Here is a 27,220-nt window from a genome sequence, read left to right as displayed (position 1 = left end):
TGATAAATGGCTCAGTGTGTGCCAATTATTCTTTAATGAAAATCAAATCCCTGGTATCTGCAGGTCATAAAGCTTCTTGCTGTACCTTCTGGTACTTGTCATCCAGGAGAGGGGCCTACAGTTGAGAAGACAGAAGTAACTTTATAGAAAAGGAGTGAACTCTATGGAGAGGATCATTAGTGTACTTGAAAAGGATCAACCCTGTTGTTTGATTGAATGTGATGAGAGAAATGTATATGTGTGTTCTGCTTCCTTTCCTTCTACCTCTTGAATACTCTTCTGTGTCACCGCTCGCCCATTTCTGCTCTGTGTGTGTGACAGAGAGAGATTAGGTGATGTATGCAAATGATCACTTTAGATGGTAATATGTTAAATAATTGTTTTAGACATTAAGAATATACACTTTAAGGACAGATGGAATAGTGCATTCTAATGTAAGGCAAAATGCTGGGTTTGACTTGGAAAAAAGGTTCCTCTTATAGAATCATTCAGACTTGAAGGTCTCTGTCACAAGTTAGATGGCAATAAAAATTTACTCTGAAAAATTGCTCTTGATAATGCAAATGGCCAAGATAATGTGCATAGTTTTAACTATAATATTTGCAAGTAGGTTGGGGTAAAGCAGTATGTCTATACTAATAGTATTTTATGGAGATGTTTTTATTGTATAGGTAGCTAAATTTTACATATAAACATTTCAAGTTCATCTGCTTAAAAGGTTTATAGTTCAAGTTGAGCCCAAAACTTTACAATATTGTTTATTTAATCTAAATTTGTAATTTTAATGCACTAACTTTTAAAATTTACAAATGAATCCTATGATTATTTAGCAGGTGACATCTAAAGGAACTGGTTTAAATCCTAATGCCAAAGTATGGCAAGAAATACCTCCGGGAAATACTGATGCTACGCCAGTAGCTCATGGAACTGAAAGCTCTTGGCATGAAACAGCAGCTACATCAGGATCTCTTCCTGAGGGTAAGTCCTAAATATTTCATCAGAATGCATCACAGTTTGGTTAAACATTTGACCAACCAGTTTACAGAACTTTGGGGTACATCCTTTGATTATTTGATAAGATATATTTATAAATGTTTAACATGTAGTTTGCATACCATTCTTATTTATATCCAGTATGAGTAGATTGTCACTAATTTCAGAGAGCAGCTGTGTCTTTGGGCTCAGTATTTAACCCATGTATAATATGGTATTTGTAAGTTAGTTGTGATCTACCGTCATTGACAGTGCTGTTTACTCACTGTTTGATCTTGGGCAGATGATTTAACGTTTCCATGCCTGTTGTCTTCATCTGTAAAACATTGGCAATAATAGTTTGGCATTGAATTTTCTGAGTATTAAGTAAATAATGTGTGTGAAGCTGTCATATACATAGATAGTACTGTGTAAGTTTGGGCTATTTTTTAAAATTTATTTATTTGTTTGGCTGCCTGTGGGCTCTAGAGTGTGCAGGTTTCAGTAGATAAGGCAAGTGGGATCTTTCTGGACCAGGGATCGAACCCATGTTCCCTGCATTAGCAGGCAGATTCTTAACCACTGGACCACCAGGGAAGTCCTTAAGCTATTTTTAATCCTTTTTTTTTTTTTTTTTGGGGCTGCACAGGGTCTTTGTTGCCACATATGGGATCTTTAGTTTCAGCATGTAGGATCTAGTTCCCTGACCAGGGATTGAACCTTAGCCCCCTGCATTGGGAGAGCAGAGTATTAACCACTGGACCACCAGGAAACCCCTGTTGTTAATCATTTTAGCTTATTTGTGATGGTCAAGCTTATGTCCTGTCAAAGACAGTTCTTATTTAAAACCATATGGACATTTTCCCAGTTGATGGAATTCTTTGAAATCTTGTTATAGAAGACAGTTGCCCAGAGTACCTAAAGATAGGATTTTAAAGAATTACGATTTACTTTCAGTATGTTTTCTTTAATACAGGTAATAGAGAACTTGCAGATGATATGTGTAAGGAATATGAAGTAATGTATTCATCTTGTGAAACCCCAAGAAATACTACAGGCATTGAAGAATCAACTGATGGAATGATTTTGGGGCCAGAAGATCTGAATTATCAAATATATGATGTTTCTGGTAAACTTTATAATTTTTTTGGTAAAATGAGAATGCAGTGTTCTAGTCTTTTCCCCCTTCCAGTTTTTGCTTTATCATTGTTCTAGTAAATGGTAGCATTGATCAGTCTATTTTATTATTTCAAAAGAAGTTTATATTAATAGAATATTAGGTGATTTTTATCAATAAAATGGTCACACATGAATATTGTAATTTTAAAAATATTTTTAAAGATCTTATTAAAAGATAGTGTGAAGTTAACGATAAAAGGAAAAAACAGTCAACATAGTTAAAAGAGACCTAAATTACAGTCTTTCAGAGAGTCCAGGTTTCTTGGTCTATTAGTGGGACTTGACAGAATTTGTCAGCGCAAGCTCTGTCAATTTTCCCATAACTTATGTCAAGGAGAAATGCATTTTAAATGGTATTAATTTTGAGATTATATACGTGTTGTTGTTTGTGTATGTGTATGGGATTAATTTTGAGAAAAGGGTTGTATTAAATCATAATTCTGTTGTAGTTCAGCTTGTGAGATAATGGTTTTTTTTTCCTCCACATTCATTTGTTGGCATAGGTTGGTAGTTGCTTGGATTTAAAATGGATGAAATTGAAAGGAAACTAAAAATAGACCACAGACCCTGATTACCTAACTTCATTTTTCTAATTTCCAGTCTCTTTGGAAAATAAGTGAAGTAGGGAGTAGGCATTTCTATCACTGCTTAGTTACTTACATTCAGTTCAGTTGCTCAGTCATGTCCGACTCTTTGCGACCCCATGAACTGCAGCACACCAGGCTTCCCTGTCTATCACTAACTCCTGGAGCCTGCTCAAACTCATGTCCATTGAGTCAGTATGCCGTCCAACCATCTCATCCTCTGTTGTCCTCTTCTCCTGCCTTCAATCTTTCCCAGCATCAGGGTCTTTTCAAATGAGTCAGTTCTTCATATCAAGTGGACAAAGTATTAGAGCTTCAACTTCAGCATCAGTCCTTCCAATTAATATTCAAGACTGATTTCCTTTACCGATTTGCTAACATTAGTCAGCAAATTTGGAAAACTCAGCAGTTGCCACAGGACTGGAAAAGGTCAGTTTTTATTCCAATCCCAAAGAAAGGCAATGCCAAAGAATGCTGAAACTATCCCACAGTTGCACTCATCTCACACGCTAGCAAAGTAATGCTCAAAATTCTCCAAGCCAGACTTCAGCAGTACATGAACCGTGAACTTCCAAATGTTCAAGCTGGATTTAGAAAAGGCAGAGGAACCAGAGATCAAATTGCCAACATCTGTTGGATCATCAAAAAAGCAAGAGGGTTCCAGAAAAACATATACTTCTGCTTTATTGACTATGCCAAAGCCCTGTGTGGATCACAGCAAACTGTAGAAAATTCATCAAGAGATGGGAATACCAGACCACCTTACCTGCCTCCTGAAAATCTGTATGCAGGTCAAGAAGCAACAGTTAGAATTGGACATGGAACAACAGACTGGTTCCAAATAGGGAAAGGAGTACGTCAAGGCTGTATATCGTCACCCTGCTTATTTAACTTATATGCAGAGTACATCATGAGAAATGCTGGACTGGATGAAGCACAAGCTGGAATCAAGATTGCTGGGAGAAATATCAATCACCTCAGATATGCAGATGACACCACCCTTATGGCAGAAAGTGAAGAAGAACTAAAGAGCCTCTTGGTGAAAGTGAAAGAGGAGAGTGAAAAAGCTGGCTTAAAGCTCAGCATTCAGAAAACTAAGATCATGGCATCCGGTCCCATCACTTCATGGCAAATAGATGGGGAAGCAGTGACAGACTATCTTTTTGGGCTCCAAAATCACTGCAGATGGTGATTGCAGCCGTGAAATTAAAAGACGTTTGCTCCGTGGAAGAAAAGTTACGACCAACCTAGACAGCATATTAAAAAGTAGAGACATTACTTTGTCAACAAAGATCTGTCTAGTCAAAGCCATGGTTTTTGCAGTAGTCATGTATGTATGTGAGAGTTGGGATTATAAACAAAGCTGAGCACCAAAGAATTGATGCTTTTGAACTGTGGTGTTGGAGAAGACTCTTGAGAGTCCCTTGAACAACAAGGAGATCCAACAAGTTCATCCTGAAGGAAATCAGTCCCTGAATATTGATTGGAAGGACTGATGCTGAAGCTGAAACTCCAATACTTTTGCCACCTGATGTGAAGAACTGACTCATTTGAAAAGACCCTGGTGCTGGGAAAGACTGAAGGCAGGAGGAGAAGGGGACGACAGAGGATGAGATGGTTGGATGGCATCACCGACTCAGTGGACATGAGTTTGAGGAGGCTCCGGGTGTTGGTGATAGACAGGGAAGTGTCGTGTGCTGCAGTCCATGGAGTTGCAAAGAGTCGGACATGACTGAGCGACTGAACTGAACTGAACATTAGTCACGGTCTATAAACCTTTGTCCTTAGTTTGTTATAAATACCTGCATTAGATTTTTCAGGTCAGCCAGCTTGAAAGTTAATTCCTCAAGTGAAATGGGATGGTAGTTCCATATAATAATGAAAGGTTGAAAAAATAAATAAATAAATAAAAAGAAAGGTTGATTAGGTTTTACTCCCTCATGTTGTAAAATACGTAACCACTGGCTACATTTTGAACATAGAGTTGGTTTAAGTGAAGTGGCAACCAGTTGTATTTTTAAAGGTTTGCTATAATGACATTGGAAGCTTAAGCATTTTGGTGGATGAATTTTGTATTAGAAGGGTTGCATGTACTACATAGAAATAGAATGCTTTTTATTTTTAATGAAATTAATATCTAATGACATTTTGAGTCTTGCATATAAGACAAAGTAGTGGTAAAATCATGCACAAAATGTATGTATACATATATCCTATTATCTGTGTATTTAAAGGAAATTAGCCTAGTTAATCATTAGTGCTTTTAAAGAAAGGACATATCATATGATTTTAGCAGGTGGTGTTTTTTGTAAGAATCTAATAAGAACTGATGGTTTTCCAGGCTTTAGTCTGAAAAATCATGTTCTGGGTTTAAATAGAAAGCATAGAGGGCTGTTAGAGAGTTGGTCCAATCCTTTGGACATTTGAATGCTTTAAATATTCCTAGGAAGATATAGTGCTCTAAAATTAAGCAATGAAAAGAGTATAAAAAGATAGAAGTAGGTTTTTTTTCCTTAAAGTATAGTTGATTTACCATGTTACTAATTTCTGCTGTACAGCAAAATACATACATACATATATGTTCTTTTTTATATTCTTTTCCATTATGTTTTATCAGAGAATATTGAATATAGTTCCCTGTGCTGTACAGTGGGACCTTGTTTATCCATTCTTTATATAATGGTTTGCATCTACTAACCCCAAACTCCCAATTGATCTCACCTCGCCACACACATACACCTTGGGTACCACAAGTCTACTGAGAGAGAGAAATTTAAGGAGTGTGACTAACATCAGGTTTACTACCAGTAATACAAATGTGGAGCCATATACATATACCCCACTTTGTGTAGTTCCTGTCTTCAAATTTAGATTACTATTACTTTAGTTCTTTGAGTTTTCATTAAAGGAATAAGTATTGACGACTGTGTTTTATAAAATGATATTCAGGTGCTTTTAGTATTACTGATGATTCGTTAATTGCTTGATAAAATATGTAGTTTTAAAACTGATATGAAATCTGTCTAAACAAACAGGAACAGATAAATTGAAAGAATTTATTAGACCATGTGTATCTGAATTCTAAAAAAGTAAAAAAACAGTTTTCTGGTGATTTTAATTTGTGCATACTTTGTGGCTTATTCTTAAAAGAACAATATGTAGAGTTTACTACCTGTGGTAATTAGGTGTTAACTTTCTCTCTCTCGTTTTCTACCATCAGGAGAAAGCAACTCAGCAATTTCTACAGAAGAACTAAAAGAGTGTTTAAAGAAACAATTAGAATTCTGTTTCTCACGGTACACTATCATTTTTTAATTGACATTCTCCTCTTTTGAATTGTTTGATTAATATATGTAAAATACCAATGAAATATTAGACTGGTACAAACGTAATTGGTGGTTTCAGACCATGAATTTTAAATCATTATAACAAGACTCAAACAGATCTTTATTAATCAAAATAGGAGCCATTACAATCAACACATTTTTGCCAATGAGAAATAAGTTTATTTAGTCCTGTAGTGTAAAAATTTGTGCTTCAGGATTTGACAAATTCTTAGAAAGCATTTTCTGCTTCCTGCTGGTTGTGGAAGCATTTTCCCTGCAAAAAGTTGTCTAGATGCTTGAAGAAGTGGTAGTGGGTTGGCGAGAATCAGGTGAATATGGTGGATGAGGCAAAACTTTGTAGCCCATTTCATTCAACTTTTTAAGGGTTGGTTGTGCAATGTGCAGTCAGGTGTTTTGGAAAAGAATCGGGCCCTTTCTGTTGACTAGTGCCGGCTGCAGGAGTTTTGCAGTTTTGGTTCATCTCAGATTTACTGAGCATATTTCTCAGATGTAATGATTTCACCAGTGTTCAGAAAGCTGTAGTGGGTCAGACTGGCAGCAGACCACGGAACAGTGGTCATGACTTTTATTTAGTGCGAGTTTGGTGCTGCTTCTTGGTCCAGCCACTGAGCTGGTGATCGTCAGTTGTCATATAAAATCCACTTTTCATCACACATCACAATCTGATCAAGAAATGATTCATTGTTGCCTATAGTAAGAGAAGAGGACCCTTCAAAATGATGATTATTTTGATTTTTGGTCAGCTCATGAGGCACCCACTTACTGAGGTTTTTCACCTTTCCAATTTGCTTCAAGTGCTGAACAACTGTAAAATGGTCGATGTTGAGTTCTTTGGCAACTTCTTGTGTAGTTGTAAGAGGATCAGCTTCGATGATTGCTGTCAGTTAGTCATTGTCAACTTCAGATGGCCGGCCATTGCCCTCCTCATCTTCAGGGCTCTCTTCTTCATTGCAAAACTTCGTGAACCACCACTGCACTGTACGTTCATTGGCAATTCCTAGGCCAAATGGGTTGTTGATGTTGCAAGTTGTCTCCACTGCTTTACAACCCATTTTGAACCCAAGAAAATCTCTCCAGTTTGCATTTTGTCTAACATCGTTTCCATAATCTAAAATAAATATAAAATACACAGCAAATAATAAGTCATTAGCAAGAAAATATAAAGCGAGAAATGTGCATTAAAATGATGTATAACAAAAAATAAATAAAATGATGTATAACATAACCACATTTAAGAATGTATTCCAATATCAAATGGCAAAGTTCAACAGTGTAAAACCACAAGTACTTTTGCATCAGTATCATTCTTCAGTATATTTCTTAACTAGATTTAAAGATGTAGTCTCCAATTGGATATGTAAAGGATCTATTCTCAGTAGAAAAATAATGAAATTTCATTTGGATATTTTTCATATAATCATATTCATTTTTAGAGTTCTTAAGTTATCTCTTAATTATAGTTGTAGTAGTTTGCTCTTACAACGTTTGATCATGGAGTTGTTTTTTAATAAGATGACTTATAAGATTGTTTGAAAAGATGAGTATAAAATTTTTCTCTTTTTGTCTTTATTTATGGGGGTATAGAATTTATATTACCAGTTATTTCTTAGAAAAGGCAAACATTTTAAGATGTCTTATTTACAGATAAGAATTCAGAATTATGTAGGTATATTTATAGCTTAGAAGTATAAAATTTTAATACATAGAACTTCCCCTTCCAGAAGAGATAGAAGTTGGATATGCTTGCAATGTAATGTCTTCTGTTTTTCAGAGGAGGACTAGTAAACCAATTTTTTAAGCTAGCAACCTGGATTTTGTTAGACTTGTTTATTTCTTTATATATAATACATATTGACTTGAGCTTAATTGATTCTTCATCTTGAATATCTCCCTTTTCTTCTCCTTTTTATTCTTTGCCTTGGTAGTCTAGTATAGGCCCTAGTTTTATAAAAGACCTGTGGCTTTTCTCTAGTCATTTGTGCCTGTGAGGCAATTCATTTTGTGTAACATACTTATGGTAGTTATTTTAAAATCTTTGCCTACTAACTGGATCATTTGTTTGCCCATATTTCTTGAGTTTTTTCCCTCTTAATTCTCTATCCATAGCTTCTGCCTTTTTTCAGGTCTTAAGCATTTTGATTATAATTTGGACACTACATATGCTGGCCACACCATATAAAAAGAAACTAGAAGCTGCAAGTGCCATAATTTCTCTCTCTAGACAAGGTTTGGTTGGCAGGAGCAGATTGATTTCTTCAATCTAGTCAGGAATTGAGCTGAGTCAGGGCTGAGCAGCCATTTTAAATAAACATGATCTACCTCTGATTTATCTCTTCTTTTGGCATGACCCTCTTAGGCTTTTGATTTGGAAACGCAGTTTTCTGTTAGCTCAGTCCTGAAACACCAAAGGAGATTTAGTTCTGTTGTTCAGAAGTTTGAGATGAGCTCTTTAGCCTCTTACTCTGTATAGCTTCAAAATCTGGCAGATGTCTCATCAAGAAGACCTGTCTTAGGTTTGATGCAAGGTTCCTTCTTCCACTGGGACTGCCACAGGACCACAGAGATTCTACTCTGCTTTTTCAGCCTGGCTCCCAGCCTCCTGTCTTCCTCCTTTGAACTCAATAAATGTCACATGGAGGAAAACTGTGTGTGTTGGAGGCTCCTAACCATAACCCTGTGCAAATGCCTGAGATAAAGATCTGCTAGTTTCCTTCTGGTCCAGGATCTGCACATACCCTCGGAAAAGAAAGATCATCTTCCTGGAATTTCATTTTGTCCTTGTAGCTTCCATAGCTCTCCTTTATCACCAAAAACATGACTTTTTGGTAATCTGTCCAAGCTTTTATAGTTGTTGCAGCATGAGCTGTAGCTTATCATGATCTGCCACATGCTACTGAGAACTACAAAACAGTTCAAACTGGCTGGGCATTTGAGATTTGTAGCTCAGCAAACTTGCCACTGAGACATATTAGATTTAGTCATGAGCATATTAGGTATTAGATCCTATCTCTTCATGGCAAATAGATGGGGGGGAAAGTGGAAACTGTCAGATTTCATTTTCTTGGGCTCCAAAATCAATGCAGACGGTGACTGTAGCCACAAAATTAGAAGATGCTCGCTCCTTGGAAGAAAAGCTGTGACAAATCCAGATAGTGTATTAAAAAGCAGAGGTATCACTTTGCTGACAGTGGTCCTAAAAAGCTATGGGTTTTCCAGTAGTCATGTACGTATGTGAGAGTGGGACCATAAAGAAGGCTGAGCAGCGAAGAATTGATGCTTTCAAACTTGTGCTGAAGAAGACTCTTGAGAATCCCTTGGACAGCAAGGAGATCAAACCAGTCTATCCTAAAGGAAATCAACACTGAACATTCATTGGAAGGACTGGTGCTAAAGCTCCAATACTTTGGCCACCTGATCTGAAGAGCCGACTCATTGGAAAAGACGCTGATGCTGGGAAAGATTGAGGGCAAGAGGAGAAGGGGGTGACAGAGGGTGAGATGGTTGGATGGCATCACTGACTTAGTGGCCATGAGTTTGAGCAAATTCCGGGAGATAGTGAAGGACAGGGAAGCCTGGAGTGCTGCAGTTCATGGGGTCACAAAGAGTCAGACACTGAGTGACTGAACAATATTAGATATTAGTCGTAATCCTAGATGTTATATATCTATTAATTTGACTTAACTTCTGACAAGGTACGGTTTCTTTAAGGGTATGCCATTCTGTTTTTTAAGAATAGACCTGCTGAAAGTCTCAGTTGATTTATACTACAGTCTTTTAGTTGTATTCATGTTTACAGTAGTCTTATTTTCAGGTTCTTAAGGAATAAGACAGTATGTTCTAATGTCCTTTCTTTTGTGCTGAAGTGAATTTGTCACTGTTATCCTCTGTATTCTTTTTCCCCCCAAGACAAATAACCACTATTTGTTGACAGTTATAACCTTAAAGTAATTAATACTCTATTTTAGTATAATTTTTTAATTTATTTTATTAAATAGTAAATAAATTAAAATGATTTTATTTATATATTTATTAATAAAAATTTTAATGTTTATTTGATTATTTTGGTTTGTGTGTGTCTTTGTTGCTGCACATGGACTTTCTCTAGTTGTGGCAGGTGGGGGCTACTCTTCGTTGCAGTGCATGGCTTTGCCATTGTGGCTTCTCTTGTTGCGAAGCACAGGCTCTGGGAGCACAGGCTTTAGTAGTGACAGCACTCAGGCTTAGTAGATGTGGTTGCATGGGCTTAGTTGCTCCACAGCATGTGGTATCTTTGCAAACCAGGGTTCAAACCCATGTCCCCCTGCATGGGCAAGCAGATTCTTATCCACTGTACCACCAGGGAAGTCCAATTTTAGTATAATTGGAATGTAAAGGCCTTGACCCTACTCTTTACCAGGCACTAAGTCTTCCCAGGTGTCACTAGTAATGAAAGATCCCAAATGCCAATGTGGGAGACATAAGAGACACAGGTTCGATCCCTGGGTTGGGAAGATCCCCTGGAGGAGGGTATGCCAACCCACTCCAGTATTCTTGGCTGGAGAATCCCCCTGGACAGAGGAGCCTGGTGGGCTGCAGTCCATACAATTGCAAAGAGTGGGCTTCCTTGCTAGCTCAGCTGGTAAAGAATCTGCCTGCAATGCAGGAGACCCCAGTTCAATTTGTGGGTCAGGAAGATCCCCTGGAGAAGGGATAGGCTACCCACTCAAGTGTTCTTGGGCTTCCCTGGTGGCCCTGATGGTAAAGAATTTGCCTGCAATGTGAAAGACCTGGGTTCGATCCCTGGATTGGGAAGATCCCTTGGAGAAGGGAAAGGCTACTCACTCCAGTATTCTGCCCTGGAGAATCCCCATAGACAGAGGAGCCTGGCAGGCTCCAGTTCATGGGGGCACAAAGACACGACTGAGCAATTAAGCATAGCACAAGGCTTTGTAACCCATATTGAATGACAAAGGTACTTTGTGGAACCTGTATTCTGACTGGGGAGACAAAACAAATGTAATAAGCAGCTTAGAAGTGTGTTGGATGATAAGTGCGTTGGATAAAAGTAGAGCTGAGTAAGCAAGGGAGGAGTTGAAACAGGACTGCTTGGATAGTTTTAGTTTTAAATAGGGTGGTCATTGAGACGATTTTTAAGCAAAGATTTCTAGCTATCTATAACCATACTGTTTCAAAGGTTTGATGTAAATTATAAGACATTAATTTGATTCTCCTTCAGTTTGTTGTTAAACAGGATTTTATGTGTAAGATAGAGTGTCTTCCTTTTTTAAAAATGTGTGAGACAGAATCTTTTGTCTTAATTTAAAATGATTTAAATTTGTTATTTTAGCTTTATTATTTAAATTTAAAAGTCAAATTACCTATTAAAAATGAAAAACATTAAAAAATTTAAAATCCCTCATGATCCAACTCATGGTTTACACTGTATTCTCCATATACATGTTCTATGATAAAGTATGATGGAACAAAACTGTATGTAATATTTTGTGATACACCTTAAGCCTTTTTCCGTATCAGTATAATTTGATAAACTCACTTGTTCAAAACTATTGGGCCCAGTGTATTTAGGGATCCAGAAACTTGCCAGAAGTTGTTAAAATGTATCTGTTGCATATTATGTATTTTCATAGTTTACCTTGTTATTTCTGATAGCATAATGTTTTCCTAGATATAATGATAAAAGTAAAATAAGGTGTCTCTTTTCTTTAGGTGCTTTTTAAAGTTTGTTTGTTTTATAAGACTGTACTTCTCTTATTCCTTTCAGAGAAAATTTGTCAAAGGATCTTTACCTGATATCTCAAATGGACAGTGATCAGTTCATCCCAATTTGGACAGTTGCTAACATGGAAGAAATTAAAAAACTGACCACAGACCCTGACCTAATTCTTGAAGTTTTGAGATGTATGTAAATCATACCTTTTACTTTAGTTTTAAAATCAAAGATTAAATATTCTTCTGATTTCTGATCGTATAGGAAATTGTTTTTAACTCTATATTTTTTGCTATTCTGTGCTAATAATTTTTCTGTTTTTATTGACTGATACGTATCTATATCATTGGTTGGTCATTGTACCTTGGTTGTTCATCTTGATACCCATTTACTCAAGTATAAGCAATTAAACCTCAGGGTTTTTTGGCTGTTAAAACACTTTATGTATTGTTACCCCACCCTCTAAAGCAATGTGTTTCTTGAACAACAGTAAGAAGTAAGCTTCATGGCACAACCTAATATACACACCGCATACACAAAACTGAAATGTTAATTATGTAGATTAGTACTGAATGCTTGAAATGAGTTCATTTCCTTAATTCTGAATTTGTTTTCACAGCCTGTTAGAGAGTTGCGACCTGCAGTTTAACTAATGCTGCTCTAAAGTTTGGTAAAGAGTTTATATTTTTAGATTGAGGTTTAAGAATTTTTGGTGGTAATTGTGTCTTACATCAGCATTTCTTGGTAACCTGTCTTGTATGGGTTTTGTTAACTACTTGAGTAAAGACAGACCTTCACTTTTATATGAAATTTGTTTACCATGTTTAAAAGTTAAATAAAGTCCAATAATAGTTTTACATAGGAGGAGGGATTTCCATTCTCAGAGGAATAAAGATATTTATTAAATCTCTGATCACTTGGAAAGATAATTTCTTAAAATGACCCAGTCTTGTCAACATTTAAAGAATTGGCCAAGAGACAGAATCTCCTACCTCCAAGGGCTGAAACCTAGGATTTATAAAGAAGCCTTCTTCCTTAACAACTGCTTTTATTCTCTCTACTTGCCTGTGCAGGGAGGTGTGGAATATTATCCTTTGACAGTACTACAAATAAAAGTTTGGGCTTGTGGTACTACCATTATTCAGTATTACTCAAAAGCAGCATTAAAAGATGGCTTCTGCCTGGAAAGGAAATGGCAGCCCACTCCAGTATTCTTGCCTGGAAAATCCCATGGACAGAAGAGCCTGGTGGTCTACAGTCCATAGCGTCCCAAGAGTCAGACACAGCAACTAAACCACCACCACCAGTTTGTTTTTTAGGACTAAAAGTATCCATCAAAGGGACAACACTTCAAAGATTTAATTGGAAAGTTTTTTAAATTGGCTTTTTTAAATGATGGAGAGAGATAAACAGAGGTCTGCATCAGTAGGTCTCACCTAATGGGCAATGGAGGTTTTCTGGGCAAAGTCTCTGTAAATAGTAACTTCATTAGTTACCTGCAATAACCATTGCGTTTAGTGGTATAAAGATTGTATTTTATTTTCAACAAAATTTAATATAGTTAATGACTAGAACTAATATTAACAATTGACATTAAATATTTTTCTGGAATTTAAAGAATGCCACTGTTAAAAGAATAGCCTGTTAGTTGGTTTTCAATATTTAACCAAAGACATAAAATAAATCTAGATGAAGGCGAAAGAAGAAAAAAAGATGGCTTCTGGGTCTCTGTAGTAGTAAGTAAGAGTAAATATGTTAAAATCACAGAAAGTTTGTAATGATTTCTATATAATTCTTTGTTTAAGTGCTTCTCAGACTTGAAGAAGAATTTCTTCACATGTCAAAGCTTGTTACACTTACCAGAGTGTTTGGCTAGTGTAGGTACATTGATTTTACTTGAATTCAGTAATTGTATATAGGAAAATACCTTATGAGAAATAATTACTGAATACTCTATGAAGGCTTCTTTTCAACTCCAGCTCTATGCCAAGTGACAGAGCAAGTACTCTGAATATTTATTCAGTGAATAACATTGGACAGTGTTCTTTGCGTATCAATCTCAAGGTATTTTATCGTAACTGTAATCTTTGAATCTGCCATTTAACTTTTTTAAGATGTTAGCCTCTGCTGATTCATTTAGTTGGAAATTGAAATGAATAGTTTTTTAATCGAATTATAATATCACTGTTTTTCACTTTTGAATGAAATTTTTTTAAATTTCAGCTTCTCCCATGGTACAAGTTGATGAGAAGGGTGAGAAAGTGAGACCAAGTCATAAGCGTTGCATTGTAATTCTTAGAGAGATTCCTGAAACAACACCAATAGAGGTAAATCATTAGCATTGTTTGAGCTAAATATTCTTTACTGTTTAAATTGGGGGAGGTAAACAAGCAAGGTTTGTCACTGTTGTCATGTCAATTACTTTGAATAGGGTAAACACTGATTTGCTTAGTAAATTCTGAAATACTGAAAGAATGGCACACAGGGAGGAAAAAGATATAATTCTGTTTTCTTAGAAGGCTAAATTTGACTATTGCAGTGATACTGATTCTCTATTAATTTAATTGAATGACAAAATATAAATACACTCTTTTGGAGCTTGACAGTTAAACTGAAAGGATTAATTTAGGAATGAAAAATTTGAGTAAGGATTAATGATTTAGGACTGGTTAGCAAAATAAAGCAAAGCTGCAATCATAAAGATAGTATGGTACAGGTAGAAGGGTAAAATAATATTTTAATGAGACAGTAAATCCAGAAATGGGGAGTGACCTGGTGGCCTCGTGGTTAGGATTCAGGGATTTCTTGGCCATGACCTGGGTTCAATCTCTGATTAGGGAACTGAGGTCCCGCAAGCCATGTAGTTTGGCAAAATGAAATGAATTTAAATAAAAATCAAAATAAACAAAATTTAAAAAGCATTCAATAGGTGTTTTATTTTTAAAAATCCAGAAATAGATCCTTTTATGTAATAATATAGTATAATAGCATTTATTTAATAATCAGATTCTACCAACTCTCATACTAGAGTTATTTAAAGCCTAAGATTTTTTGTTTTGATTTACAAATAAAGTAACTGAGCCTTGGAATGGTTAAATAACACATGGCCTGTTTTAAGTTATAGAATCTGGATTCAAACTTTAACCTTCCTGTTTCCAAAACCCATGTTTTTTAAGCCATGGAGCTTCACTCTGAGTTGTCATGTTAAGGATAAATTAGAGATGAGGAGGGTTAATCAGTAACTGATATGGTAATTGATTAACCATTTTAAAAAGAATTTTTAGACCCTTCTCACCTGTTTGACACATAAGTAGTTAATCTTTTTGCCTGAAGTCATTCAGTATTAAATTTCCAAAAGGATGATTTTCTAAACTTAGAAGCAGTGAGAGAAATTAGAAAAGAAACTGTCACTAGATAGATCTTGGATTTTAAATTATGAATTATATGTCAGAAGTAACAAATTGAATGGAAAATTGCAGAAAGGAAGAATATTTGCAATATTAAGAAAAAATTTCAAGTGTGTGAGCCAGAAACTGCCCGGATTTGAATTCCAGCATTTTTATTTACTAGCTCTGTGATCTGGGATAAGTTACTTAATCTCTTTTTGTGTTTGCCACAGTTTCCTCATCTATTAAGTGGAATAATGCATGAGTGCTATGTCATTTCAGTCCTGTCCAACTCTTTGCCACTCTATGGACGGTAGCCTGCCAGGCTCCTCTGTCCATGGGATTCTACAGGAAAGAATACTGGAGTGGGTAGCCATTCCCTTCTCTCAGGGATCTTCTGTTTCCTATATTGGCAGGCACATTCTTTACCACTAGTGCCACCTGGGAAGCCCAAATAGGATAATTTCTTGTTGTTTAGTCACTCAGTCGTGGCTGACTCTTTGCTACCCCATGGACAGCAAGCAGCATGCCAGGCTTCCCTGTCCTTCACCATCTCCCAGAGCTTGCTCAGATTCATGTCCATTGAGTTTGTGATGCCATCCAACCATCTTGTCCTCTGTCGTCCCCTTCTTCTCCTGCTGTCAGTCTTTCCCAGCATCAGAGTCTTTTTCCGATGAGTTGGCTCTTTGCATCAGCTGGCCACAGTACTGAAGCTTCAGCTTCAGCGTCAGTCCTTCAATGAATATTCAGGACTGATTTCCCTTAGGATTGACTGGTTTGACCTTGCATTCCAAGGGACTCTCAGGAGTCTTCTCCAACACCACAGTTCAAAAGCATCAATTCTTCGCCGCTCAGCTTTCTTTATGGTCCAATTCTCATATCCATACATGACTACTGGAAAACAATAGCTTTGACTGAATGGACCTTTGTTGGCAAAGTAATGTCTCTGCTTTTTAATACACTCTCCAGGTTTGTCGCAGTTTTTCTTCTAAGGAGAAAACGCCTTTTAATTTCATGGCTGCAGTCACCATCCTCAGTAATTTTGGAGCCCACGAAAATAAAGTCTGTCACTGTTTCCGTTGTTTTCCCATCTATTTGCCGTGAAGTGATGGGACCGGATGCCTTGATCTTCGTCTTTTGAAAGTTGAATTTTAAGCCAGCTTTTGCACTCTTGTCTTTCACCTTCATCAAGAGGCTCTTTAGTTCCTCTTCACTTTCTTCCATAAAGATGATGTCATCTGCATATCTGAGGTTATTGATATTTCTCCTAGCAATCTTGATTGCAGCTTGTGTTTCATCCAGCCAGATGTTTCACATAATGTACTCTGCATGTAAGTTAAATAATCAGGGTGATGTTATATAGCCTTGATGTACTCCTTTCCCAATTTGGAACCAATCCATTGTTCCATGTCTAGTTCTAACTATTGCTTCTTGTCCTGCAGACAGATAGTTCTCAGAAGGCAGGTAAGGTGGTCTGGAATTCCCACCTCTTTAAGAAATTTGCAGTTTGTTGTGACCCACACAGTCAAAGGCTTTAGTGTAGTCATTGAAGCAGAAGTAGATGTTTCTCTTGAATTCTCTTGCTTTTTCTATGATCCAGCAAATTTTGGCAATTTGATCTCTAGTTCCTCTGCCTCTTCTAAATCTGACTTGTACATCTGGAAGTTTCTCAGTTCACATACTGTTGAAGCCTAGCTTGAAGGATTTTGAGCATTAACTTTCTAGCATGTAAAACGAGTGCAGTTATGCAGCAGTTTGAACATTCTTCGGCATTGCCGTTCTTTGGGATTGGAATGAAAAGTGACCTTTTGCGATCATGTGGTCATTGCTGAGTTTTCCAGTTTGTTGGGATATTGACTGTAGCACTTTAGCAGCAGCATCTTTTAGTTGCAGTTGAAATAGTTCAACTGGAATTCCATCACCTCCACTAGCTTTGTTGATAGTGGTGCTTCCTAAGGCCCAAACTTCACACTCCAGGATGTCTGGCTCTAGGTGAGTGATCACATCATCAGGGTTATCTGGGTCATTAAGATCTTTTTTGTATAGTTCTATATATTCTTGCCACCTCTTAATATCTTCTGCTTTTATTAGGTCCATACCATTTCTCTGCTTTATTGTGCCCATCTTTGCAGGAAATGTTCCCTTGGTATCTCTGATTTTCTTAAAGAGATCTCTAGTCTTCCCCAGTCTGTTGTTTTCCTCTACTTCTTTTCATTGTTCACTTAGGAAGGCTTTCTTATCTCTCTTTGCTGTTCTTTGAAACTCTGCATTCAGAGTTCCAAATGGGATAGTAGTAACCAGTGAAATTGTGAGAATTGAGTTATTATATAAAGAGCTTTGAGCAATACTTGGTACGTTAGCCATTGTTATTATTTCTGTAGTTATTATAATTCATGTTCTGTATACTTAAGAGTGCTTATACAGATGAAAAACAGCAGATAAAGAAAGCAACACACTATTCATTAAAAGAAAAAAGTCAAGGAAGTACAGATGACTAGCCAGAGAGGGTTGATCTTGGCAATAGTCCCTAAAATTCAAATTAAATTGAGGAGATTTGGATGATGACCTGAAAGACTGCTGTCAGGTAGAATAAATTTTGATTTGTTTATATCCAGACTTCTTATACTTGGGAAGGTAAATCTATGAATATTATTCTTTCTAAAGAATGATAAAAGGGTAAAAATAATAGATTATGTTAAGATTTAACTAAATTCATTTTACTGTTTAAAGGAACTGGAAATATCTGAAGAATATTGATAAATTTTTGAAGGTAGAAATCAATGGGTGGCAGTCTAATAAAATCTGTCAACTGCTTCCACTTTTTCTCCATCTGTTTGCCATGAAGTGATGGGACTGGATGCCATTATCTTAGTTTTTTGAATGTTGAGTTTTAGGCCAGCTTTTTCACTCTCCTCTTTCACCTTCATCAACAGGATCTTTAGTTCCTCTTTACTTTCTTCCAGTAGAGTGGTATCATCTGCATATCTGAGGTGGTTTATAATTCTCCTGGCAATCTTGCATGCAAAGGCTTTAGCATAGTCAGTGAAGCAAAAGTAGATGTTTTTCTGGAATTCCCTTGCTTTCTGTGTGTTCCGGTGTATGTTGTCAGTTTGATGGGGTTCCTCTTCCTTTTCTAAACCCAGCTTGTACATCTGGAAGTTCTCAGTTCACATTTGCTGAAGCCTAGCTTAAAGGATTTTGAGTATAACCTTACTAGCATGCGAAATAAGCACAGTTGTATGGTAGTTTGTACATACTTTGAACACTGACCTTTGAGGTTGGAATGAAAACTGACCTTTTCCAGTCCTGTGGCCACTGCTGAGTTTTCCAAATTTGTTGACTTATTGAATGCAGCACTTTAGCAGCAGCATCTTTTAGGATTTGAGATAGTTCAGGTTGAATTCCAGCACCTTCACTAGCCTCATTTGTAGTAATGCTCCCTAAGGCCCACTTGACTTCACATCCCAGGATGTTGGATTCTAGGTGAGTGACCAGACCATTGTGGTTATTATTTTCATTAAGACCTTTGTTGTATAGTTCTTCTGTGTATTCTTGTCACCTCTTTTTAATCTCTTTTACTTCTGTTAGATGCTTACCATCTGTCCTTTATCGTGCCCATCCTTTCATGAAATGTTCTTTTATATCTCCAGTTTTCTTAAAGAGATCTCTAGTCTTTCCCATTCTATTGTTTTCCCTCTACTTCTTTGCACTGTTAACTTAAAAAGGACTTCTTATCTCTCCTTGCTATTCTCTGAAACTCTGTGTTCAGTTGGCTAAGTTTCCCTTTCTCTCTTGATTTTTGCTTGTATTCTTGGGCTCCAAAATCACTGCAGATGGTGACTGCAGCCATGAAATTGAAAGACGCTTACTCCTTGGAAGAAAAGTTATGACCAACCTAGACAGCATATTCAAAAGCAGAGACATTACTTTGCCAGTAAAGGCCCGTCTAGTCAAAGCTATGGTTTTTCCAGTAGTCATGTATGGATGTGAGAGTTGGACTATAAAGAAAACTGAGCACCAAAGAATTGATGCTTTTGAACTGTGCTGTTGGAGAAGACTCTTGAGAGTCCCTTGGACAGCAAGGAGATCCAACCAGTCCATCCTAAAGGAAATCAGTCCTGAATATTCATTGGAAGGACTGATGCTAAAGCTGAAACTCCAATACTTTGGCCACCTGATGCAAAGAACTGATTCATTGGAAAAGACCCTGATTCTGGGAAGGATTGAGGGCAGGAGAAGAAGGGGACGACAGGATGAGATGGTTGGATGGCATCACTGACTCAATGGACGTGAGTTTGAGTAAACTCCAGGAGTTGGTAATAGACAGGGAGGCATGGCATGCTGCAGTCTATGGGGTTGCAAAGAGTTGGATACGACTGAGTGACTGAACTGAACTGAACTTCCCTCAGCTATGTGTAAAGCCTCCTCAGGCAGCCATTTTGCCTGCTTGCATTTCTTTTTCTTGGGGATAGTTTTGGTTACTGCCTCCTGTACAGTGTTAACAAACCTCTGTCCATAGTTCTTCAGGCATTCTTGTCTCCCAGATCTCATCCCTTGAATCCATTTGTCACCTCCACTGTATGATCATGAAGTATTTGATTTATGTCCTACCTGAATGGCCTAGTGGTTTTCTGTACTTTTCAAAATTTAAGCCTGATTTTTGCAATAGGGAGCTGATAATCTGAGTCACGTTCAGGTCCAGGTCTTATTTTTGCTGGCTGTATACATTTGCTCCATCTTTGGCTGCAAAGAATATAATCAATCTGATTTCGATACTGACCATTTGGTAATGTTCATGTGTAGGTGTCTCTTAGGTTGTTTGAAAGGGGTGTTTGCTATGACCAGCACGTTCCCTTGACAATACTCTTTGTTGCCTTGTCCTTCATTTTGTGCTCCAAGGCCAAACTTGCTGGAGAAATGCAGGAAAATACTTAGCACCTAGAAAATGCTAATCTAGTACCTTCTCCTTCCTCCCCACCACTCCCTCCCCCTTCCCATTTTTTAGATAGTGATAGGACTTCAGAGATTTTTCTTTAAGGAAGATTTAGCTTGCCATTAGGATGGAAATAATTTTTCAGTTTTACTGATTATAAAATAAGTTTCCTTCCCTAAATCACGAACACAGTTTACACTATGACTGTGCATATTCTTCTTTTAGAGCATAATTCTACTCAACAGAAAAATGGGCAGAAGATATAAACCGTTACTAAGGAAAGAAATAGAAAGGACCAAAAGACATGAAGAGGAAAAACTGCCTATGATTGATATATTTTTTAGGATTAACTGAAGTTTTTCATTTTTAGGAAGTAAAAGCTTTGTTTAAAAATGAAAACTGCCCCAAGGTGATAAGCTGTGAGTTTGCGCACAATAGCAACTGGTATATCACTTTCCAGTCAGACACAGATGCACAACAGGTGAGAAGGAAGCTTTTCTTTTGATTTGAACTGCTGGTGGTAAAAGAGATAGTGTGTATTTTAATTGAGAAAAATTTGTGCTTACAGTAATGTTTATTAAGACTTTGGAGAACTTTGTTCACCTTTTTGGTTTTGCTTTCTAGTTGGTTTCCTTTCTGATGATCTTCCTAAAGCTTTGTTTCAACATAAGAACCGTTTCCTATCAATAAAAAATTAGCACACAGTTTTCAAATTAACATGTACTCAGTAGCTATTATTTCTGTTACATACTAGGCCGCAATATATATAACTTCTGATTCTTGGAATTTTGACATAATGATATTACTCTTAATTGTTACCATGTTTTATATAAAGATAAGTAAAATTACTTTGAAACAAATTTATATAATAACATTTTTAAGTCACTCACAGATTTGTCTTAATTCTTCGTCTTAGAAGGCTCTCTGAACCTATTTTAAAATTGACATATAGTGACATTTTGGGTCTTTTCTGAATTTTGTACATTTTATCTGTAGTGATCCATAGTAGGTATTGCATAATAAATGTTAACTGTAGCCGAGGTCTTAACATTTCTGCTTTTTCATTTCCTATCATCTGCATAATGGGATCACCTTCAGAATTTTTTATAGTTTAGAGATAGTTGGTAATATTAAACCTCTCCATAGAATAATGATCGCTTTAATGAAATATTTGAATACTAATGAAAGTTCCTTTCTGCTTTGTAACAGGCTTTTAAATACTTAAGAGAAGAAGTTAAGACATTTCAGGGCAAGCCAATCATGGTAAGAAACATTTGTAAGTAGTCCAGTTTCAGACAAGAAGGTTTTTGTTGTCTGTTAACAAAGATGAATGACATTTTATAAATCACATAGTGAGTTTAAAGAAATTTCTGACTCATATGAAATGCTATTTCAGAAAATTAGTTGATAGAACATTAAAATAATTCTAAACAGCAGTAACTTCTGAAAGTATGACTTCAGACAGCTTGAAGTTTTAGTTAGATGCTGATTGACAACGTGTAAGATAATTGTAGATCTCAAAAGTTAGGAGCAAGAATGAGTTTTTAGCAACGAAGTTGGGAAACATTCCCCATTTCCAGCCTCATTTCAGTTAACTGCATCTATGCTAATACTCAGCTCTTTGAGAACCTGGAAGTTGTCATTGATGATACTTGGCTCACTGTTTACATGTCTAATCTGTTCTTACAAAATCCACTTCAAAACTTCTTTTAGTCGTTATTGCCATTGTTTAGGCTTGAGAGATGAGAATAGCCTTTTAACTATTATGCCTTCAGTTTTCCCCTCCTTAAAGCCCATACTCCACATTATTACCAAACCTACCATCTAAGATAGAATCCTAAACATGCACTTACTTTGACAAGCTCCACATTCCCTGTGTGATATGTAATTATTGTTTGTAAGTGTGGTGTGTTGTTCTTACTCTTATTGAGTTCAGTATATCAGTGTCTATTCTAAGCATGGTGTGTGTATAGACTCGTTTAATTTTTACAGGAACCTAATAAGGTGGGTACTCTCCTTTTTACTGGTAAGGAAAGTGAGGCCTGAGAGTCACCCACCCAGTTCCACATAACTAGTAAGTGAAAGAACCAAATTGAGAGAAGCTTACATTTGTTAAGAGGTTGTGTCTCAGATACTGTTCTAAGAACATGACATATTTAAATCTCACTACTACTGTATTATTACTTTCCATGGTGGTATTACTTTCCATATTACGAATGAAGGTATCTGCCAGTTGTCGTTCTAGTTCCTCTGCCTGTAATGCTCTTCTCCTTATTTCCTTTTCCTGCTTGAGGCTGTTAGGATATTCCCCGAGGCCTTCTAACAACTGCAGAGTTTTATATGTCAGGTTTAGGTCTTTGATACATCTGGAATTAACTTCATATATAGTATAAGACAGGGATCTAATTTCATTTCCCCCTCATTTATAGAAAGGCAGTTGTGTTGGCACTTATTAAGTGGTCTGTCCTTCCACATTTGTGTGTAATGTTGCATCTATCCTGTATATCTCTAGTTGTTTTAATTACCATAGATTTCTAACATCCTTTTCTCCTTGTACAAAGTCTTCCTCCTTGTGCTTTTTTAGAATTATCTTGAGTATTACTTTTCCATATGAATTTTAGGATGTTTGTCTAATAGTAACAAACAACCAAACAAAAACCTTATTGGAATTAATGGGATTACATTTAATTATTTGATTAAGTTGGGGACATTTGGCAGTTTTACCCTGAATTATTCATTATTGTGGTAACTTTATTATGATATATTTTCTCTATTCAAGTCTGTTGTATTTCTTATTTCCTTAAAGAAATTTTTACTGCTTTTTTCCCCTCTCACTGGTAACTTAGTGATTTTTTCCAAAAATGTTTTCGTTTGTAGCAGCCTTGCTGAACTCCTTAGATCTGTTAGTTTGTTGGGCCTTTTGGATTACTTGCTTGATAGATCTTACCAATAAATAATCACTATTTTGATTATTCCTTACACCTCCTGTATCTTATAGCTTATTGTTTTAGCTGAGATCTCAGGTTTAGTGGTAAATTTGTCCCTTCGTTCCTTCCTTTCTTTCATTATAAATAGTTTTCTTTCTCTGCCATTTTGGTTTTCATTTATGGTTCTTTTGATTATCCATCGCATCGTCCATGGGGTTGCAAAGAGGCAGACATGACTGAGCGACTGAACAACAACAACAAAGCAGTATTCTTGCTAGGAGATTCACATTAATTTTTATATCATTCATTAAAACCAAATGACCTTGCACCCAGAAAGACACATGCAGGAGCAAGAAATTGTATGTTCCAGGCCTTGATGCTATTTTCAGCCATACATCCTTTGATCTGGGCATGTCATTTACCCCTAAGGTCTTGGTTTGTTTCTTTGAAGTGTGCATGCTTTTCATTTCTGAAGTTCTCTGGTTCAAAAGCAGTGATCTTGGAGGACAAAAGGATTCAGTGAACAATGCTTGCCCTCCTGTGCTGTGGATAATTTCGTTAAGAGGCAGTACTTCCTGTTTTAATTGAGCTTTTACGACTGAGAAAATTATTAAGTTTTATTTGGATTTTGTATAAATTGTATATATTATAGAATATGTATATAGTATATATGTTTACTTCTATATATATTTCTATTGTGCATTTACTGTTCCAGAATTTTTAACTGTGAAAATAATACTTGTATGTGGTAGGAAGGTCAAGTGATTCATAGTAAATTAATTAATTAAATCTCCCTCTCAGATTCCTCTAGTCATTTTCCCTATAGGTAATAAGAGAGAGCAGGTTTTTCTGCATGCCTTATAGAAATCTTTTTTGTGTCTATCTTTATGGGAATAGAAATGTACAGTGTATACACTTCTGTTGTTTTCTCATAGTAGATCCTCAGGATCTTTTTATTCACCACTGTTTCTGTTATACATACAATATTATTCGTGTATATCATGATTTAATCATTTATCTCCATGGAAAAACATTAAGTTGTTGCTCTGTTTACAGATAATTTATAATGTATGCTTTCTGAAAAAAATTTTTTTATTATTGTGGTAAAATATGCATACATGCAATTTGCCATTTTTAAGTGTACATCTCAGTGGCATTTAGTACATTCACATCACTGTACAACCGTTACTGGTATTTTTCAGAACAAAAACTCTGAAACAAAGTTCCCAAACATCCCAGCCTCCCAAATAAAAATGCTATACCCATGAAACAATAACTTCCCATTCTTCCCAGCTGCTGGTAACTTCCCTTCTAGTCTCTTGTCTTTCTGAATTTACCTATTTTAGACGCCACAGACAAATGGAATTATGTGATATTTGTTCTTTTGTGTCTGGCTTATTTCACTTAGGATAATGTTTCCAAGCTTCATCTATATGGAGCATGTATCAGAACTTCATTACTTTTTGTGTGTGTGTGTTTTATAATCCATTTCTCTTTTTTAAAGATGTTTTTTTCAAAAAATTTATTTTTGATTGAAGGATAATTGCTTTACAGTACTGTGTTGGTTTCTGCCATACAGCAACATGAATCAGCCATAGGTATAGAACTTCATTACTTTTTATTTGATGAATAATATTCCACTGTGTGTATATACCACATTTCTTGTATCCATTATCTATTGAAAGATGCTTGGGTTGCTTCCTTCTTTGGATTATTGTAAACAATGCTGCATAACTATCTGTTTGAGTTCCCGTATGTACTGGGAATTACTGCGTAACATGATGATTATATGTTTAACATATTGAGGAGTGCATAACTGTTTTCCGGAGAAACTGTATCCTTTTACGTTCCCACCAGCAACAGAGGAGGATTCAAATTTTTCTACATCCTTGCCAATACTTATTTTTGCTTTTTTGATAAAGCCAGTGGGTAAAAGTGGAATCTTATTATGCTTTTGGGTTTCATTTTCCTAGTGACACAAGATATTGGGCATCTTTTCATGGACTTCTTTGACATTTTTATGTCATTTTTGAAGAAATATGTATTCAGGTCCTTTGACCATTTTTATTTTCTTTTGTAAAAATATTTTTAAATTTATGACTTTATTGGGTCTTAATTGCAGCATGTGAGATCTTTGTTGCAATACGCGGACTTCTCTCTAGTTGTGGTGTGAGGGCTCAGTAGTTGTGGTGTGCAGGTTTAGTTGCCTGGCAGCATGTGGGATCTTAGTTTTCCAGTCAGGGATGGAACCTGCATCTCCTGCATTGGGAGGCAGATTCTTAACCAGTAGACCACCAGGGAGGTCCCTGACCATGTTTTATATTGGGTTATTTGTTTTTTTGTTGATTTGTACCAGATCTTTATATATTCTGAATATTAACCTCTGGTCAGATATATGATCTGCAAGTATTTTTTCCCATTTTGTAGTTTACCTTTTGACTCTCTTCAAGTGTCCTTTGAGACACAAAAGTTTGTAATTTCTGTGAAGTTCAATTAATTTTTTTGTTGTATGTGCTTTTGGTGTCATACATCAAAAATCATTGCCAAATCCAAGATCATGAAATGTTAACCCTATGTTTTCCAAAAAGAGTTTTTATAATTTAGCCTTTTCTTTCTATTTATTTTTTAAAAAATTTATTTATTTTTATTTTTGGCTGCACTGGGTCTTAGTTGCTGCACGCAGGCTTTCATTGTCGTGAACGGGGGCTACTCTCTTGTGCAGTACTCGGTCTTCTCATTGCAGTGGCTTCTCTTGATCAGAACACGGAATCTGGGGTGTGGGGGCTTCAGCAGTTGTGGCCCGCAGGCTGTAGAGCATAGGCTCAGTGGTTGTTGCACAAGGGCTTAGTTGCTCTGCAACGCGTGGAATCTTCCCAGACTGAAGACAACCTGTGTCCCCGGCAGCTGGCAGGTGGATTCTTAACCACTGGACCAACAGGGAAGTCTCTAGAACTTTTAAAATTGGAGTCAGTCTTCTCAAGCTTTGCCACCACTTTAACAACTAAGTTTATATAATATTTAAATCCTTTCTTATGGTTTCAACAGTCTTCCACCATCATCATCAGAAGTAGATTCCATCTTAAGAAACCACTTTCTTTCTTCATCCATAAGAAGCAACTCCTTATTTGTTCAAGTTTTTTCATGAGACCAGAGCAATCCAGTTCCATCTTCAGCTCTATTTCTAATTCTAGTTCTCTTGCTATTTCTACCACATTCACAGTTAACTTCTTCCAGTAAACTTGAGTCTTGAACTGCTTAGTTATCCATGAAAGTTGGAATTAGCTTCTTTTAAACTCCTATTCATGTTGGTATTTTGCCTTCTTTCGATGAATAATCTTAATGGCATCTGGAATGGTGAATCCTTTCCAGAAGATTTTTAATTGATTTTGCCCGTCTCCATTAAAGAAATCATTATCTCTGGCAACTACTCTACAGCCTTAGGAAATGTATAGTAAAACTTACATAATTAAATCTTGAAAGCCAAAGTTTCTCCTTGATCCATGTGCTACAGAATGAATGTTGTGTTAGCAGGCATGAAAACAACATAAACCCCACCATATATCTTCCTTAGAGCTCTTGGGTGACCAGGTACATTGTCAGTGAGTAGTAATGTTTTGAAAGGAATCTTTTTTGTTTTACTGAGCAGTAGATCTCAGCAGTAAGCCTGAAATATTTAGTAAACCATGTTGTTAACAGTTGTGCTTTCTTCTAAGCTTTGTTGTTTCATTGATAGAACATAGGCATAGTTTGGTTCAGTCACTCAGTCGTGTCCAACTCTTTGTGACCTGATGGACTGCAGCACACCGGGCTTCCCTGTCCGTCACCAACTCCTGGGGCCTCCTCAAACTCATGTCCATTGCGTTGGTGATGCCGTCCAACCATCTCATCCTCTGTTGTCCCCTTCTCCTTCTGCCTTCAGTCTTCCCCAGCATCAGGGTCTTTTCAAATGAATCAGTTCTTTGCATCAGGTGACCAAAGTATTGGAGTTTTAGCTTCAGCGTCAGTCCTTCCAATGAGTATTCAGGATTGATTTCCTTTAGGATGGACTGGTTGGATATCCTTGCTGTCCAAGAAACTCTCAAGAGTCTTCTCCAACACCACATTTCAAAAGCATCAATTCTTCAGTGCTCAGCTTTCTTTATAGTCCCAATTCTCACAACCATACATGACTACTGGAAAAACCAT

General features: G+C 36.6%; 1 protein-coding gene across 4 annotated transcripts in view; it reads left to right on the top strand.

Annotated features, from left to right (window-relative positions):
• Window positions 1–27,220, top strand: part of LARP4 (La ribonucleoprotein 4) — a 68,397-nt gene that overhangs the window by 20,469 nt on the left and 20,708 nt on the right. For 3 of the 4 annotated variants that reach the window (XM_061127924.1, XM_061127906.1, XM_061127934.1), the window contains 7 exons: window positions 831–978; window positions 1,949–2,101; window positions 5,956–6,031; window positions 11,844–11,980; window positions 14,013–14,116; window positions 20,479–20,589; window positions 21,318–21,371. In XM_061127924.1, the coding sequence (XP_060983907.1) occupies window positions 831–978; window positions 1,949–2,101; window positions 5,956–6,031; window positions 11,844–11,980; window positions 14,013–14,116; window positions 20,479–20,589; window positions 21,318–21,371 (783 nt within the window). The remainder of the gene's footprint in view (window positions 1–830; window positions 979–1,948; window positions 2,102–5,955; window positions 6,032–11,843; window positions 11,981–14,012; window positions 14,117–20,478; window positions 20,590–21,317; window positions 21,372–27,220) is intronic. The other variant, XM_061127915.1, reaches the window with a different exon arrangement.

Source organism: Dama dama, chromosome 3, assembly GCF_033118175.1.
Source record: "Dama dama isolate Ldn47 chromosome 3, ASM3311817v1, whole genome shotgun sequence".
Lineage (NCBI taxonomy): Eukaryota > Metazoa > Chordata > Mammalia > Artiodactyla > Cervidae > Dama > Dama dama.
This window is presented reverse-complemented; position numbering and strand designations above follow the sequence as displayed.